Raw genomic sequence first — 19,130 nt, forward strand, 5'->3', positions numbered from 1 at the left:
TTTTAACAGTCAAATGCTGACGTACAGACTTTAAAAAAGTCATTTGAGACAAAAATGTCCTAGGTCAAGTCACAAGCCTTTAACTTCCACAGTCCAAGTTGGGTCTCAAGTCATTTATTTTATGTCAAGCCAAGTTGCAAGTCATCAAAACAGTAACTCAAGTCAACTACTGTGCTAAAAGCACCCTGAATGCATCACAAACCAATTTGTACAGTACAATACAGTAAACTTGCCCTAAATCTATCAATCAATGAAGAAACAACCATTGCTATGAAATTACAATGATCAGAAAGTAAAGCCTGATAAAGCCTGTCATTTTTTATGCTGATACAATAACAATCTCTTAAGGAATAATTCCAACCAGTTTTACACATCAACAGTAGTATAAAGCCCCTTTTGGCTCCAGTGGTGGTTAAGTTCTCCCTGGCTAGGGAGTGCAATGCATACCAGTGGACTGGGAAAAAAAACAGTAACCTTGTGTCAACATTTTCCACAATGCAACATAGTAATTGAGTGACATGGGGCTCATGTTGGGTCACAAAAAGCTTTATACTACTTTTTTTGCAGTAGTACTCCCCAAATGGGTGGAATAACCCTTTAACTTTGGTTCTTACAGAATTGTGGTCACTACTGAGTATTATGTTGGACAGTTGAAGAATAACCAGTGCTTCAGTGCTCTCTGGTGGAGGTGTGAATCCTCACTGGCTTCACTTTTTCTATCATTTAAATTCCCCTATTATTCAGAAAATCCTTCCACTAAGCATACTACAGCAGTCTACAAAATAAAAGCTATGTCTTTTCAAAACATAAACATTACAAAAACAAAACATTTATCGCCTCAGCGCCTCCTCAGATCTTGCAAGTTCATAAAATAGGCCAGACAATCAACAATCATCATAAGCTGCAGACCAGTGTTGTGCCTGAACGCGTTCAATGAACGAACGTTTTGGGCGAACGTGAACTGAACGTACTGTATTTCTGCCTGATGAACTTATTGTGAGCGCGTTCATTCTGGCGTTTGTGAACGGCGTGTTCTGACAGTTTAACTTCGTTCAAGACAGTGCCAGATTTCCACCAAGCCTTCCAGGCAAAAACCGGCTAAAACACATCGTGAACAGGTAGCGAAAAAAACACCCAATCTGGCTGTTGTGTATTAAAAGGAAGCTGGACGAGAGTTTTGTGCACGCAACTCGCTTTACTTTCAGTCAAAACGAAACTTAACTAGTTCAGACAGAAACAGCTGCATACCAAACATGCAGTGAGGCATTACCAAACGAACACAGATTAATTCGTCCTGGACGGACATAACACTGGCAATACCAGCCACCACGGAGCCGCACCGCTGCATGCGTCATCAACATGTGAAGCATGGCGGCAAAAACAAGTGAAGGCAGCAGCACTACCTCAGACTGTGCCTCCACCATTAATACGCCATCTATGATTAATGATGATATGTATGATTACTTAAAACTATTTTATGAAAAGGTCAGTCATGATCCAGGTGGGAAAATCTGACCTTTTTGTGTAAACTTTGCCGGCCGGGTTTCAAGAAGCAACTCCATACATCAACAACGTCAACAGCGAACCTGAAACGGCACATTGTACTAAAGCACCCGGCGAGCCTTTCAAGGTCTGTGCGAGTGAATGAAAAATCAAAAGACACGGCAACAGCGAGCCAAAACAGATCCTCTACCACCCAAATCACATTAACGGTGTACAGTAGCGGCTCCGTTGTCTTCATCTCCCAGCGGCAGCTGGACAACCTTCTGTGCAGTATATTGTGGGAGAGCTGCAGTTTCAGTGTTAAAACTGATAGAACAATTGCTGTCTGTGGTTCTAAATGGGCTGTGGCAATAATTTAGAAAAATAATAGCTTGCAGCAACATATTGAAAAAAAAAAAAGAACTATGAACTAGTTCATTTTTGGAACTGTGAACTTGGTTCAAAATTTTGAATTATGAACTATGAACTGAACTAGTTCATTTTAACATTTGTGAACTGAACTTTGAACTAGTTCATGTAGAAAGTGAACTTTCCCAACACTGCTGCAGACTCTCGATTATGCTCTGTCTCTGCATCGATGCAGAATTTCCTGTGATCGCCTCATGGTGCATCTTATAATCAACACATTTCCACAGCTCTAGGACAAACAGTGTAATTGGAAATCTGCCTCTAAACTTAACATTAACTTAAACATATCTTCTGGTCAATAATGGTGTAAAAAAATACACAAAAAATACACAATTATGCACACGCACACACAGGCACACAAAAACCATTCCTGTGTTTTTTCTATATCTGTGCCCCTCATTCCATCACCCTACAATTTATCATATCATTTGTCAAATTTGATGTGTTGCTTTCCTGTTTTAATAAATATTATACCATGGTCTGGGGGAATACTCGATTCTGATTGGCTGCAGGGTGTCCATTAACCCCTGATATATGGACACCTACTAAGTAGTTCCAGTCAAATTGACTGTTCACCGCAGTAAATCAGTGCGCTAGCTGTAACACACAAGCTGCAGAAAGTACACTTCCCCTCTAAATTTACTGATACGCGAATAATCTCACATCCCGTTCGCTGTTCAGCTCTCTACTTCAGGCTGCGGCCACAGTAACATTACACACGGCCGATCATTTGTTCGTGAAAATCTTGCTATTGATTTGGGGACAATGACATGACTGGAAAGTTAGCTAATCGTGCTAGCTAGCATACTGTCAAATTATATTTACTGTCTGTCAAACGTATGCAATGTGAGAGACAGCAAGCTCAATTTGCGGCAGCGGCACCCAGCTGCGGCATCTCTGGTGGCACCCCCAGATGCCGCAGCTAGGTGCCGCTAGCAGTCGCGGCAGGTGCCGCTGTTTGCCGGAGGTGCCACTGCATGCTGGGAGGTGCCAGTGCTTGTGCCACTGCGTGCCGGGAGGTGCCGCTGCTTGTGCCACTGCATGCCAGGAGGTGCCAGTGCTTGTGCCACTGTTTGCCGAGAGGTGCCACTGCTTGTGCCACTACCCGTGACATCTGCCGTGGCATCCAGGAGTGCCAGCAGGGATGTCGTGGCACATGTCGCGACAAATGCCGCTGTTTGGGCGAGATGTTGCGGAAGAAGCTGCTGTTTGGTGGAGGTGCCACTGCTTGTGCTGCTACCCGTGACATCTGCCGTGGCATCTAGGAGTGCCAGGAGGGATGTCGCGACAGATGCAGCTGTTGGGGGGAGATTTCACCGCTTATGCCGCTGTTTAGGTGAGACAAGAGAGTCTGGCTGCCTCCAGCATGAGGCTGCTTCCCGTACAGACTCCGCTCTCGGACCGCATCCAGCATAGACATACATAGACGCCTCATTCAGCGTTGGACCGTACGTCGACGTCGCCGCCATATTGGAAGAGGCAGCTCCGCCCCATGAACTAATCCAAGTCAATGGAGTGAACTTTATAAAGCGCCTTCTACAAAGTGCTATCAGTTAATGCCTCATTTACACATTCACACACGTACGGGTATATTCAGGAAACAGAGAGGAACCAAAAACAACGCCTGTAACGTCTGTAAAGTCTGATGATTATAAACGTTAACTAATCCTCATATGTTCTGTATACAGGTCCGCACCAAACCATTTTCTAATGTTTTTATGAGTGTTTACAGCTGCTAATGTATGTAACGCTGTTACTGTGATGATATATGACCAGGGTTTCAAATTGGCACCCGCCACTCGCCAAATGCGTGTAAAAATATGTTTTGGCGAATAAAATAAATAGGACACACACGCCATTGGCAGACTGCTTATATTTGCCGACTTTGCTATATAACTTTCAACATAAATGCCAAAAAGTAAAACAGACAGTTTACAGCTACAGCAGATCTACTGATTGCATTTCAGATTTGTCCCTCGCTGTCCACCGTCATTCAACATTTAAAAATGTTTCAAGTTGCGCAAGGCACGGGTCAGGTATTGGTAAACATAATGACCGGCCACCGCTGTCAACGTTTTTTATGCCTCTGATTCATGTCTTCATGTCTTCATGTCACTCCGCAAGAAGTCAATTTATTTGTCACAACGGAACTTCATTCAAAGCAGAGCTCCACCACAGAGCCTGCAATCGTTGTGGAAGGTTCTCTGATGTGTGTGATGTTTCCCCTACATGCATTCTACTGCTGGATATTCAGTGCTGCCGCAAAAAATAAATAAATAAATACATAAAAGACATGATTTTTGTCGTTTAATATCATGGGCGAATGGCGAATTTAAGTTGCACACAGTGAAAGCACTACACCCTAAGTTGTCTTGAAATCGATTGTCATTACTGCTATTTGTATAATTTTTACAAGTCAGCGTTTAAGTTGAGTGACTGAAATCCTCGTCATCGTATTCAAAGGCTGCAACAGGCGTCCCATCGAACCGGGTTGAAGTTAGTTTCAGGTTGGATATTCAGCGGATATTCACTCGGGTCCAACCGCGACTTTACTGAGGTTCACCCGGTGTGAGCAGCAGCAGGACACTGATTCTGTTCTAAGAATTTTGGACGTGTGGGGCGAACTAATTCTTTCTTAGCTGCAGCCAACATCGGGACAAACTAAATGTAAAGAGAGACATAGTGGAACCGTATATTTTCCTGCTTTTTTGTCCTTTGCCAATCACACCTATGAGTAGTAGAGGAAGAGGAAGAAGTAGTAGTTTAGATAGTTCCCTGCTAAAAAACAATCAGTGGGCAATTAACAGTTATCTCTATGCCGTTCAGTGTTTCCTACAGGAAATCTGGTCGTGTGAACACTTCAGTGGCCGGTCAAAACATATTTTGGCCGGTAAAATTTCCTTACCTGCCATTGGTCAAAAATCAAATTTTATATCCTGTACATGACAGTTAAATATTGAATCCTTCCATAATAACCACATCCTGACATGTAAATGTAACAGATGTGTGAATAAAAAACACTGTTGTTTTTATAAATACAGTGATTATTTTATGATCTAAGTACTAATAAAAACAATCATGGAGACAAAAAATTTACAAAGTCTGCAAATCAAGATCAGAAACTGCAGCAGCAGTGAGCCTGCTTTCTTTTTTTCAGCAGTGAAGAGATGTACTCCATGACAGAACATTATAACATATGATAATGTATACAATAACGTTTCATGGTAAAAAAAAAAAAAAGTAAAGTTGCAGCAGGCTACTATTATATATGCACCATATATAGTTTTCATTATTATTATTATTATTATTATTAGTAGTAGTAGTAGTAGTAGTATTTTTCTGCATATTCTTGACGTTGAATGGGAGCATCTACACTGCAATTTCCCGTCGGGCATCAATAAAGTATTTCTGATTCTGATTAATATATTATGACGTCAGTTGTCCATATTTAAACTTAAATTTAATGAAACAAGTTGACAGTATGGGAGACAGACATCACATTTTCACATAGTCAGGATCTGGTTATTATAGACACAGATTAAATATTTAACTGTCATGTATCATCACAGTAACAGCGTTACATACATTAGCAGCTGTAAACACTCATAAAAACATCATAAAATGGTTTGGTGCGGACCTGTATACAGAACATATGAGGAGTAGTTAACGTTTATAATCATAAGACTTTACAGATGTTACAGACGTTGTTTTTGGTTCCTCTCTGTTTCCTGTATCCGTACGTGTGTGAATGTGTAAATGAGGCATTAACTTATAGCACTTTGTAGAAGGCGCTTTATAAAGTTCACTCCATTGACTATGTATTGGCGGAGCTGCCTCCTCCAATATGGCGGCGACGTCGACGTACGGTCCAACGCTGAATGAGGCGTCTATGTATATGTCTATGCTGGATGCGGTCCGAGAGCGGAGTCTGTACGGGAAGCAGCCTCACGCTGGAGGCAGCCAGACTCTCTTGTCTCACCTAAACAGCGGCATAAGCAGTGACATCTCCCCCCAACAGCTGCATCTGCCGCGACATCCCTCCTGGCACTCCTAGATGCCACGGCAGATGTCACGGGTAGCGGCACAAGCAGTGGCACCTCCACCAAACAGCAGCATCTGCCGCGACATCTCGCCCAAACAGCGGCATTTGCCGTGACATGTGCTGCGACATCCCTGCTGGCACTCCTGGATGCCACGGCAGATGTCACGGGTAGTGGCACAAGCAGTGGCACCTCTCGGCAAACAGTGGCACAAGCACTGGCACCTCCTGGCATGCAGTGGCACCTCCCGGCACGCAGTAGCACAAGCACTGGCACCTCCCGGCACGCAGTGGCACCTCCCGGCATGCAGTGGCACCTCCGGCAAACAGCGGCACCTGCAGCGACTGCTAGCGGCACCTAGCTGCGGCATCCGGGGGTGCCACCAGAGATGCCGCAGCTGGGTGCGGCTCCCGCAAATTGAGCCAGCCCCTGCTGTGCAATGTTATTGATTTTGAATCTTGCTATCATAGCGCTAGCTTTCTGGCACATCGCTGAGCGGACTAGAATATCTCCCGTTGCCAAGTTGTATCTATGATCCGTCCTATTTACTGGAGGAGTGAACAACGTCTCCGTTGCATAAGAATCTTACGGGAGAGTAATGATTGTTCCAGGTATTAGTCAAACCCTCAGGCGTTACCAGGGAAACTAAGTTATGGCTTGTGAAAAACTTTATATTTTGATTGTAAAACGCATGGAAATGTAAATTAATGGTCCGAATTTCTTTTCTTTGGCAAGTGACCATGGTATAAGCGGGATAATGCCCTTCGAGGTGTCCATAAACAGAAGTTAATGGACTTCGCGGAGGCAACTGTCCGACGCGCTCCGCGTCGTCCATTAACTCCTGTTTATGGACACCTCGTCGCAGGGGCGCTGCCAGGGATTTTGGGCCCCATGAAAAGAAATATTACTGGGCCCCTGTATAGCCGGCCATAAGGCTGGAGAAAATTTGTTATGCTGTTTACATAAAACTGTGCATTTTGATGATATTTTTGACTATAATTTCTTATATGTGTGAAAAGAACAACATGACAGTTCCTTGTAAAAACTGTATGCTGTCTTACATTATGTTTTTGTTGTTGTTTTTATTAAGTGTGTTATATACGTTTATATTTTGTTAAAAAAAATCTATTAAAAATAATAATAATAATAATAATTTATCTCCAAAACTGTACATGGTGGAATTAGAGTTGGGATGGAAAAAAATACATAAATGAGGCTCTATGGTCGTTGCGATTTAATATTGTTAAAGTTTCTCTGATTGGATTGAGAGCAGTCACTTAGTCTGCAAGCACCAGAAAATTTCACCTCTTTTCCTACTGCAAAGCAAGGGGTGAGAGTCCCAAACTACTGACCAAACATAGTATTTCAGTGAGTTTATAATTCAGTTTCAGTGATAGCTAAATTTCAACAAAACAAAATAAAGTTATAGGCTATATGCTTTTTAAACCATTTAAATCATTCTGAAATAAATACAGACTATGTGTTTTTATTTCAGAATGATCTTTATTCATTAATTTCAATTGATCTTTTTTTCCATAATAATAGATTTGAGAAATGTTTCCAAAATAAACTTAGAGTTATTATCAGTGCATTAAGTGATGCATATTTATGATTATAAACTAACAAATTAGTGTCATATTATTTTTGTCAGTATTATAATTGTATTAGGGGCCTTTCTGGGCCCCTGTCAATGATGGGCCCCTAGAATCCTTCCCCTTATCCCCCCCTTTTCAGCACCCCAGTCTCGTCGGGCATTATCCCTTAGGTATTGTAGCTGCTGAAATGATTACTCAATCAATTAGTCAATCAACTCATAATCTAATAACATTTTGATAATTGATGATTTCATGTCATTTTCAAGCAAAATTCACTGGTTGCAGTTTCTAAAATATGAATTCCTTCTGGTAGTCTTTGTCTTCTGTTAATGAACATTGAATATTGTTGGATTTTGCATTAGTCAGACAAAAGCAGGAATCCAATTATGACACTTTTGGCTCAGGAAAATGTTTGGCTCCTCTCTCTTTTCGACATTTTTAGACCAAATGATACATCGCAAAAATACTCAACGGATTAATCACTGATCAAAATAACCTTAATTAAATTATTTAACTGTGAAGGATATAATTTTAAGCAATGTTCAAGGTGACACCTCTGGAGTATTCAGCAGATTGCCCAAAGTAAATGAATCAAGGCTGATACCTTTATCAGCATAATAAATTGTAATGAGTTTACCAGGAGAACACAGAGTGTGTCTTTGACAATCTGATGGCACACTGTAACTTCTGATCTTGGATCTTGCTGCGTGCCTCCTTGAAGCAGGTCATTTGCACATGAGGGACAGCACAGCTGTTGCAGGTGCCCTGCATCAATCTCTCAAAATCGCAAATTCAGTTCACTCCATCAGTGTTTTGCTTCTTTAATTCATTTATATATTTAACTCATAAATCTTTCAGTTAAGCTTACCACTGACAAAACAGCTTCACTTTGCTGAGTGACCTTTGATTTGTCATAGTAGGAAAAACGCAGGTGTAATATTAACAATTGTTTTGTACAAGTGTCCCAGTCACCTATGACAGTGTGACAGTGAGCCATGGAATTTCAGCCATCAATCTTGTTATTTTTGAGCTTTTCCTATGGATACATGTAAAATTATCCTCCATATATAAAAGGCCACCACTTGTGGCTCAGATCTGGGAAACGGGAGTGACTAGAGAATATAAAAGTGCCATCAGTACAGGCAGTACAGTATGTGAGCTGGATGAATATGTCTGGTGTGGGCCAGATCTGGGCCACAACAATTTTGCTATCTGGGTTAGTTTTGGGGTTAGACTCATCTGAATTCAGAAGGTATCCTCTCCATCGCTGTTTTTTAATTGGGGTTTCGGGTAATTTTAAGCTTTGATAACATATGTCAGATCAAATGCCATTTGATTCAGTTATGCAACCAACACTTGAATGTTGTGAAACTACCACATGTAGTTCTGTTCTTATTTTTACACAGTGGCACTTGTTAGTGTTGCACAGCTGTGTTGAAGACAAACATCAACAACAGTTGATCAATTAAGTTTCATGAAAAATATGTAGGGCAGTTTGAACTTGTCCCCCTTTTAAATCATTTAACCATAGGTGTAGGGATGACATATTTTTGTATGCTAACCCATGGAATCTTTGTATTAATGTAGAAAATAACCTCTGAGACAAAAACAAGTATATTTGTTCAGCAAGATCATCTTCACAGATGAACACCACTTTTGAGATTTTCGAAGCGTAAATTAAATCTAAAGCTAATGTTTGGCTATATACTTACTACACGGCAGTTGCATGACTTAAACGTCACCACTACTAAGCGATTACTACACAATTACCAAACATTTTTTCTGTAAATTGATCAATATAATAGTTACAAAGTCAAGTCAAAGAGTTCCGCCAGTAAAGATGAATAGTGAGTAGATGAGTCTCCGTGTTCGCCTGATGGCGTTTAATGTCCTCGACAACCTCTCTAGTCTCATTTATGTAGACACTTAAACACAACCACCGTTTTTAAGACACATAAGTGCTCCATGATTAAATTGTGGGATATTTAATGATGTATTTTATGTCGTAGAATGAAGCATGTAAATATCTTTAGCCTGTGGTAACCACAGACCTTTTTTCTTACATTTAGCTGAAAACCAAATAAAAGAATTGAGACGAGGGAACCAGATGTAAAAAAAAAGTGCGAACTGATTTCAGGTTTTTAGGACTCATTATTACACCACTCTGTTAGCACAGTTTGTTCTTTCATCCAAAAGCACTGGGTCACCACGGCAATAACTGCATGTGACATCTTTTTTCTCGACAACACTGAAAAAAGTAGTACTTGAGGCATTACATTTTAATTAAAGGCCCTGATAACTTATTTTCTCAATCAGCCTCTTGATATGAGCAACAACGTCCTACAAGAGCTTTTTCGAGCTTTTCGAGCAAATTAGAGCAGATTTAGTTCATTCAAATGACAGATGTATTCAGTTCTGTTTTTCCGTGTGTCCTGCTCACTGGATTTCAGTGTTTAGAGTTTGAAAATGTGATGTTATGTACTTCCATGCACCAATTGCCATTTGGCAAACATTTGAATCGATGATTTGGTGACAACTGTGGAGTCGTTTGTCTAGATTACATTTTTAGTGTTAACTTTAAGAAGTGGCTATAGTCCATATTTTTATACTAACAATCAGTCAAATGACTATAAATGTCAGAAAGTTCCTTCAAGTCAAGTCAGAGTCATGCACACTGGCAAACCTTGCCATTTCTCTCAGGTCGACAGAGCATGATACAGTAGCATGTTGGCAAGTGGCTCATTTTGTTTGTTGTTGTTGTATGAGCAGACAGACACCGCAGGAACAAGCTTGAGAACAAAGGGGAGCAATTAACAGGATAGGGAGTATTGTATTTACATTCATCAGGTGGACAGAAACATGACCATAAATGAACATTAAATGCATCTCTTTATGGTTTCCAACTTTGAACATGCTCACAATGACAATGCAAAAATGCTTAAGTATGTTTACAATGTTCATCATCTTAATGTAGCAGAATGTCATTAGGTAGCCTGGTGGTATTGGTAAACCGTCAAAATGGCCAAATAAATAAATAAATAAATAAATACATTTCAAAAATCATGATATAGAGCATCTTTTTATTCCATTTGTTTATGTCAAGTTAATTTTTCAGGTGTGCTCCATTGACACTGGAAGCAAAACATTAATCTTTCCCGATTTGATATTGAATAACCATTATGACCAAATAGCTGTTGTTTTACTCAAGGTAACAGTTCACACAAAAGTGAAAAATTCAGTCATTAGCTACTCACCCCCATGCTGATGGAAAGTCAGTTTCGTAGTCCACAAGATTCATTTCAAGGAAAGACAGTATTATCCTAAACAACTGAATTAGATGGGGAAATGTTTTGAAATGCAGAAAAACTGAAACAAAAAAACATAAAATGGCAAAATCCAAGTCACCAGAGAACCCAAGATCCCAAATTGATTTGAAAAGATGTTATTTGCCCCCTTTTATATTGCCAAATCTTGTCTCTGTAGCTGCTATGCAAAAGATGTTTGAAAACCAATCTAAATTGTGTGCACAGGCTTGACAGCGTATCAAGGGTGTGAAATAAAAACAATTCAAATGCAATCTGGGAAACGTTTTGTGGACTTTTGTCTTTCCATTGGTCTGGGGGTCAGTGGATTATGACTGAGTTTTTTTTTGGCGAACTGTACTATCGGCTATTGTTTTAAATTGATACAATTCATATCAGACTTACTAAATCACATTAAATGCATCGCCCTAAAGGTCATAAAGCTTGACTTGCACTCTTGTTTCTCCTCAGGATCTGGGGATATCGAAAGTGGGTCATATGAAGAGAATTCTCCAGGGAACTAAGGACCTGGCCAAGGCCTCCATGGTTGACCTCTAACCTGGAAGCAGACATTACCAGAGAGGGGAAACAAAAATCCCCCTTACATCAGTGGAGCAGTTTGGAAGCACCATAGACAATGGAGGAGAGGATAGGTATTCAAGGAGAGCTGGATTTTATCCATCTTCTTAGAAAGCCTTTGTGATGTGATGTTAACAAGATACGTTCATGTGTTTGTTTGTGCTTTGGTGCCAAAATGAGAGTTTAGAAAGCTGATGGAAATGCAAAAGGAAGTCATGGATTTTCACAATAAAAGCCATTTCTAAGTTAATATCCATTCATAGCACACAATCAGGTATGCAACTAACCATACTGTTGACAGTTGATTTGTCTTAACAAACTAGTAGCTAAACCAGGACTTCCATCAGTGTGGGATTAAGTTTCAGTTTAGTTTGGTAATGCATTAAAATGTGATGTTTGCTGGATCTCTGCCTCACTTTCCAGAAGTGCAGATGCATTCGAGGAAACTTTGGGTTTCAGTAGCACCGCTGCTCAGTCCAGACAGGGAAGATATATTTGTAACATCACAGACGAGGTGGTAATCTGGAAGGTGTGGGATACTGTCGCATGCTGTGCTTGCTCAATTTTAGGTATGTTTAATTGCATGATTAGTGTCTTGATTTTTTTGTGTGCAAAATAACACTTGAACAAGTTTTACATGACTTTAGTATTATGATGCCATTTGTTACTACTGAAAGCATCCCTTTTGGTCTAAATCCGACTTTTTTCTAGCTTTAATTTATTTTGTTTGCATGACAATGGTGTGTCAAAGATTTTTTGTCAAGTGCCATATTTTGAGTCATTTAAAAATGTAAAATGTGCTTTATTGGTAGACATCATAAGAAGTTTTTTGATGAGGTATGAATATGTGGAATTAATATCTGTAAGTTGACACGTTCTCTGTGGATGTGAAAATCAGTACCAAAGTGAATGTCTAAGAAAAAAACATGATCACCTGATGGATTTGTTCAGATTGCACCTCTTAATTTAATAAACCAGTAGGTCTTAGGTCGTAAATCCATTTAAAGCGGGATGAAGGATTAATGTTAGTCAGGAAGGAGGTCAAATTGTTGGTCTAAAGCCAACCATATATACTGTAGGGTTGTTGGTTTTTTAAGGAATACTTAAAAAGCACTTTTAAATTCTTGCTTCATGCAAGTGCAAATTCTCATATCATTACATAGAATTAACGGTTCACCTCAACTTTTTAACTTCAGTCAATGTATCACAGTATTTAACACTAATGAGAATAGGTGTTAGATATCGGTTCTGAATATGTTATAGAGCAGTTGATCTGCAGTCTGCATAGCATTGTTCAAGTGCAGCTTTTTGTTTCTTCAATCGTAAGTGAGGCGTTGATAAGACTTTACTTTTTCTTTACTTTAGTTTCTTTTAAGACTGGTGGCATTACAGGGTATATTTCTATATGTGATGCTGAGTTTGTGTATATATACATATGCACTGTATATACAGTATACCAGTGTATGCAGACAATGTTTGTAAGTGTTGTAGTCTAATGCATTTGTAGATTGCTGACATGGCATGCATTGTCAACAGCTTACACATTTGATTTGTGTATATTACACCATAACAATTGTGTATTGTTGATTTGGTTCTAATCTCTTGTATATGATAATGCTGTTGTATTCTAATGATGGTGCAATATTTTATCTCTTGTTTTGATACTGTCTCTGCAGCTTTCTGACATAATGTTTCTCAGTGGGGAGAAAACCTTGAAAGAGTTTTTTTTATACTTCCCCTCAAGATTTGGGGATTAGATTTTAAAAATTAGACCCGTAGACAGACTGCTCTTTCTTACCAACTAAAAATTTCTTCCAGCGGTTCACTAGTTTGCAGTTTGGCTCCTCTGTGCTTCCAAGATGATACACTAAAGTAGGACTGTGTCAATGAATGAGTAGAGTGGGCAGAAATGACTGTTGTGTTAATATGTATTATGGATCACAATGTATTTGTGTGTGTTTGAGTGCGTCTACTACAACAGTGGCATATTGTATTTTATCAGCAATTGTATGCTTTACCATTGCCAACTAATTTTTATCATTTCATATCTGATCATTTAGTTTCCCTCTTTGGATAATAATTTGTCTGTTGGTTTTAATTCTTCAGACTAATATGTGTTCTGTTAATAATCAGTTTAAAAACCTACTTTTTTGTTTTAACAATTTCTGAATGCTTCCAATTATCAAGGCAAACTGTGTTTTGGTAACACTTTACAATATCCATCATTAATACCTGGTTAATTTATGGGTAATTTAACTTTGGTTGATAGTAATTTCACTGTTAATAATCAAATGCTTTTTTAAGCAATTGTCTTTTGTAAAGTTGCAACAGATGTTTCATATTTGACTTCCACAGCAGCAATTTAAGAACCTCAACAAATCGTTCAGAGGCTCCTATAGACACTTATAGGTCTCCCTGTTCATGTAACATTACAATCCCCTCACATATGGCCATAAAAAAGTGATTGATACACGTAAATTGCCATAAAATGTTTCATAGAGCCCCTTTAATAAATGCTGTGTACTTATTAGGATAGCGACTATAAAGTTGCAAGAGATGATTATAAATCGTTATCATTACTTAATAAATTGTTGATAAAGCATTTCATTGAGATTAACAGTGAAATAACTATGAACTAATGTTAACTATACATTTAAAAATAAATACCATTTATTAATGATGTTTATCATATTGTGTAAGCCAAGTTTTGACCAAGTTTCTTAAATAATGATAGAATGGGAATGAATCAGGGGCTGAATTGTTAGTAGCCATGTGCTATCCCTTCTGTCCCAACAGAGGGCGACCTATTACATCTAACATCTACAGACCCTGACTATGTCAAAGAGTACCACTTGGCTGTTGCTTATCAGTCATGTCAGACTACTGTGTTCAGTACGCTGTCCTTTTGCTCATAGGCATGCAGAAATCAATCAGCCTATGAATCACATTCTCTTCCAAGATTTTTTTCATCACACACTATTGTTGATCCTGCAACTCATAGCCAAAGATAGTTAATATTATGAGCAAATTTATAAACATTGGAGATTCGTTCCCATTTTATTGCAACTGACTGAAGATCATTTAATCTCATGGATGGAAATCAGTCTTTATTCATTTAGTTCATTGTTAACTTTGTGATGATAGTTGGCCTTTTGCTAATCAGAAGCTCTGGATGTAGCGTCCACTGAATCTCACGCATTTTGGCCCCAGACAGACGCCAGGTGAGAGGATGCTTGACCTTTCCATACAAAGTGGAAGTAGCCACCTTTCTCCCTTGCTGTGTATTCCAGTGGTCTGTAAATAATGCTGTAAACTGCCTGGTTTTCAGAAACCAACAAAACCCCATGCAAGGATCTCAGAAAGACAGGATAACCTATAGTCTTTGACATGGTTACTAAAGTGATGGGAGAAAAGTGAGTTTCATTTGTTTACATTATGTTTACAATGGCACAGTTTTAATTTTTAAGAATATATATGTAGGTATAAACAGTATTTGCATATTTATTGCCTAAGGTTAAATGATATGATGTGTATTGTGTTTTCACATTTGGAATATAATGTTACAGTTGTCACCTGTATTACTATCTGGATGATTTTGGTAAAGTAGTTAATAATTTTTATGACTACTAAGTGACTGTTTTCTGTGCCTTTTTATGGTTAGAATGCATGGTTAACTATTTATTACAATTTGGAGTCACTGAGATGTGTATTTTTGTATTCTGAATAAATAAATGGTTCAGCTTTTGTTGTACATTTTTAAGGTGCCTTAAAATAGGCTACCTGTTCATATCTCTCTTCTTCAATAAAACCAAATACATATGCAGTATGTTTCTGCCTCATTCTTGTTTGATTTCACTTCCAAGAAAATTATCTCTGTGTTTGTGTACAGTATAAAAACTAGATATAACAGTTTTGCTACCTCTTAAATGAAAAAAAGTCTCTTCAATTCCCAGTGTTGCGTTCATTTGTAAGTATTTGTTCAGGTGGATAAGTTATATTGACTTGATTGTCCAAAACCCTCTTTTAGGGCGGTTGTACCCTTTAAGTGTCTTCTCTGTAGCAAAAAAAAAAATCTATATAGCATTTCAATACGAAGCTTCAAAAACAAAAGTTGAATAGCTACATTTGAACTGTAGGCCATATGTGACATCTGAAGTTTTCTTGGAACACCCACATCCCTGAGCATTTCTCTGCACATCCTCCCTTCTGTTGAAGCTTTTCTCTCGTCTCCCTTCCTTAATTAATTTATTTTTTAACTAGAAATGTGTTCAGTAGCTCATCCTGCTTTAAGTCAATATTTCTGTGAGTCTGAGTTGGAGTTAGCCAAGGCCATCCAATTATTGTGAATGCAGGATCTCAGGATATTATATCCAGAGATATAAGATATTTCTGACAGATTGTCTTCAAATTCAGCACAAATATGCACTCCAACACTCAACAATGAAGTGATTAAAATTTGGTGCTCAAAGGTCATTGTGACCACACAAAACACATTTTTTGGCCATAACTCAAGACTTCATACGCTAATTATGACTAAATTTCACACAATTGTCTGATCGGATGAAATGATGAAGCAATGACATTTTATACCCAAAAGGTCAAAGGTCAGATTTACTGTGACGTCATAATGTTCTGCTGTAACTCTTTTCTCACTATTTCATTCTGTGAAGCTGTGACCATATACCATTGGAGGTGCAAGATCAGGGACACACACTGTCACCTGTGGGGTCCCTCAAGGGTCAGTCCTTGGCCCCACCCTTTTCACACTCTACAGCTCCCCCTTGGCCAGATCATCAGTCGCTTTGGAGTCTCATTTCACTGTTATGCAGATGACACACAACTGTACATAAAAATGGACACACGCCTATCTGCAACTTTGCTTCCACCATCACCACTATCCACTATCACTGCCTGTCTGGAGGAGATAAAGGCGTGGATGAAGCACAACTTCCTGCAGTTAAACAGCTCCAAAACATAAGTCATACTTGTTGGCACCCCTCACCAGATCCAGTCATCCTCCATAACCAGCATTAAGTTTTCCGGGCAGGTCATTCCCCTCTCCATGTCCGTCACTAACCTTGGTGTCATATTTGACCCTCACCTCACCTTTGAGGCTCACATCAAACGTCTCTGCAAAAACTCCTTCCATCACCTCAGAAATATTGCCAAACTCCAACCCTCACTCTCCTTTCCTGACGCCGAGAAGCTCATCCACGCCTTTGTCTCTTCCAGGCTGGATACTGCAATGCACTACTCATCAGAACCCCTAGCAAGAGCATCCAAAGGCTCCAGTATGTGCAAAACAGTGCTGCTAGGATCCTGATGAGAGTGCGAAAGTATGAACACATCACACCCATCCTCCATTCACTTCATTGGCTTCCCATCTCTGCCAGGATTGATTACAATACAAGGTCTCCCTCCTCACTCACCAGTGCGTCCATGGCAACGCCCCCTCCTATCTTAAAGAACTGCTAACCCCAAACCTCATCTCGATCCCTCCGCTCGACCAACTCTCAGGACTAAGTTCTGCACCTTAGGGGACCGGGCATTCTGTTCTGCAGCCCCTCGTCTATGGAACAGCCTCCCTGACTACCTGAGGGCACCACAGACTGTTGAATGTTTTAAAAAAGGACTTAAAACTTTCCTTTTTAGCAGAGCCTATGACCTCTAAGTTGCTTTTGACTTTTAGGTGTTTTTTTTTTTTTACTAATGTTTTATATCTTATTGTTGCTTTTCCTGTAGCACTTTGAGATTTGTTTAAATGTAAAGTGCTTAACAAATTAAATATTTTATTATTATTATTATTATTATTATTATTATCATTGTTATTATTATTATTACATTTTACATTTGGTGAGATAGTGACTTGGTGACACTACCCTTGGGTGTCAACCTTTTTTTTGTTTCTCATAGTGAATTTACACACAAATAGACACACAGAAATATAGTCCAGCACAAGCTAATTTGTTTTGCTCATACTGAATATAGGGTCAATGTTGTTGCACCATGTGATTAAGCTCTCCATCAGTTCTCTGAATGCCTCTTTAAAAATAGTCTCTCAGTGAAGACAGCAAGTTTCTCACTGGAAATGATTCACTATAATCATGTCAACCGTGTCAACTTTCATTTCACCCGAGAATTACACTTAATATATTTCATTGAGTTCCTTCAAAGTCTTCACTACAAAGGCTATTTTATATGACTCTGGGTAGACATGGATGTAAACTGCAACTGGACTGGTGCACGGAGGCATACAACCACGAGGTGGTAATTCTGGTTTCTCATGTTTTCACTTGATCTGTAGTAACATGTTCTTGTTTCTTACTGGTCCCTTCCACGTCCATTTGACAAATTACCAATAAGGACTCACCTCAACCTTTTCCTTAAGGAGCAAAAACTTGATGAACTGCATGCATTTTGGATAGTTTCAAAGGTTTATTTACATTGTGCTGATGTGCAAAAGTTTCCATATTTAGCAGGTTTTATGTCTTATTTTTGTTGGTCTGTTTTTTTTTTTTTTTTTTCAGAGATTCACAAGTTGAACAGGATGAGGTCAGTTCAACATGGGTAATGTATATCCTCATCATGATATGAAACTGTATATGGTCTTATATTTTAGATATCATTATATAATTATATGACACATGTTGTCTTTTCCTGGTTTTAAGGGCAGCATTACAGGAGTGTGATGTCATTTTGTGAACTTACCAGACTGTTCCATTTGTTCTTATACTTGTCTTTACACACTCAGTCATTTTATCCCCATTATGGTTCTCAAGGTATGTGATCAAAAATATTGTGATATCTGATTTTGTTGCCAAGTCCTCCTTTATGAAGTGCTTTTGAGGAGATTACAAAATGTCAAGATATATATCGCAATATATAATGTTATTATTATTATTATTATTATTATTATTATTATTATTGTTACTTTATTATAAGGCCATATCCTCCAGCCTTTTTTTTGTAAGTATTTTTTTTTGGCATTTTTGGCTTTATTGATAGGACAGCTGAAGACTCAGACAGGAAACAGGATTAGAGAAGAGGAGTGACACACAGCAAAGGGACCCGGGGAAACCACTTTAACATTTAGGCTTAAGTTTGAATACTTGCAGAGTAAAAATCTATATTATATAGCAACTACTTTTTTTGTTGCATTTCTTTTTTTATTTAAGTAATTACCACAACAATCCATTTTATATATGACTTGCCAAACAGTTTTTACTTATTATATGGCCAACCCAATGGCTGAACAACTAAAGGCCAGTCTATGTACAGTTAATTACAGAGCTTAAATTTCTCTTTAAATCAGTTAGTTTTCTTGCACAGAAGGTCATGTACTTGATTCACAAGACAGGATCAATTACATTGAGGAATGCAAAATAAGTATCCACTCAATCAGATCAGATCTGCAACCAAATGTGTTTCAATTGGCCACAGCAAATGTGTTTTTTATTGCATTATGTATACTGTACACGGACTGTTTGAATGCATCAACAAGGGCCCTAATAAATGAAATAGTACATCATGTTTTTGAATTCCTTTTTTGTCCGCTGTATCTCAAATACAGTTGTATAAAACATAAATATCAAAGACATTTGGCTGCAGTTTGATTGTTCTGTCTTCGACAGTTTTAGTGCGACACATATCGTTTTCTCGGTGTGTGATTGATGATGTCTCAAACACTCTTGTTTTCACGGGAA

The 19,130-nt window shown here is 38.7% G+C and overlaps 1 protein-coding gene across 9 annotated transcripts in view; it reads left to right on the forward strand.

Moving 5' to 3' along the window:
• Positions 1–15,253, forward strand: part of dgkh (diacylglycerol kinase, eta) — an 83,166-nt gene extending 67,913 nt beyond the window's left edge. For all 9 annotated transcript variants that reach the window (XM_030427312.1, XM_030427316.1, XM_030427314.1 and 6 more), the window contains one exon: positions 11,320–15,253. In XM_030427312.1, the coding sequence (XP_030283172.1) occupies positions 11,320–11,406 (87 nt within the window). In that variant the 3' untranslated portion in view covers positions 11,407–15,253. The remainder of the gene's footprint in view (positions 1–11,319) is intronic.
• Positions 15,254–19,130: the final 3,877 nt, after the last annotated feature.

The sequence above is a fragment of the Sparus aurata genome, chromosome 9 (genome assembly GCF_900880675.1).
Source record: "Sparus aurata chromosome 9, fSpaAur1.1, whole genome shotgun sequence".
Classification (NCBI taxonomy): Eukaryota; Metazoa; Chordata; class Actinopteri; order Spariformes; family Sparidae; genus Sparus; species Sparus aurata.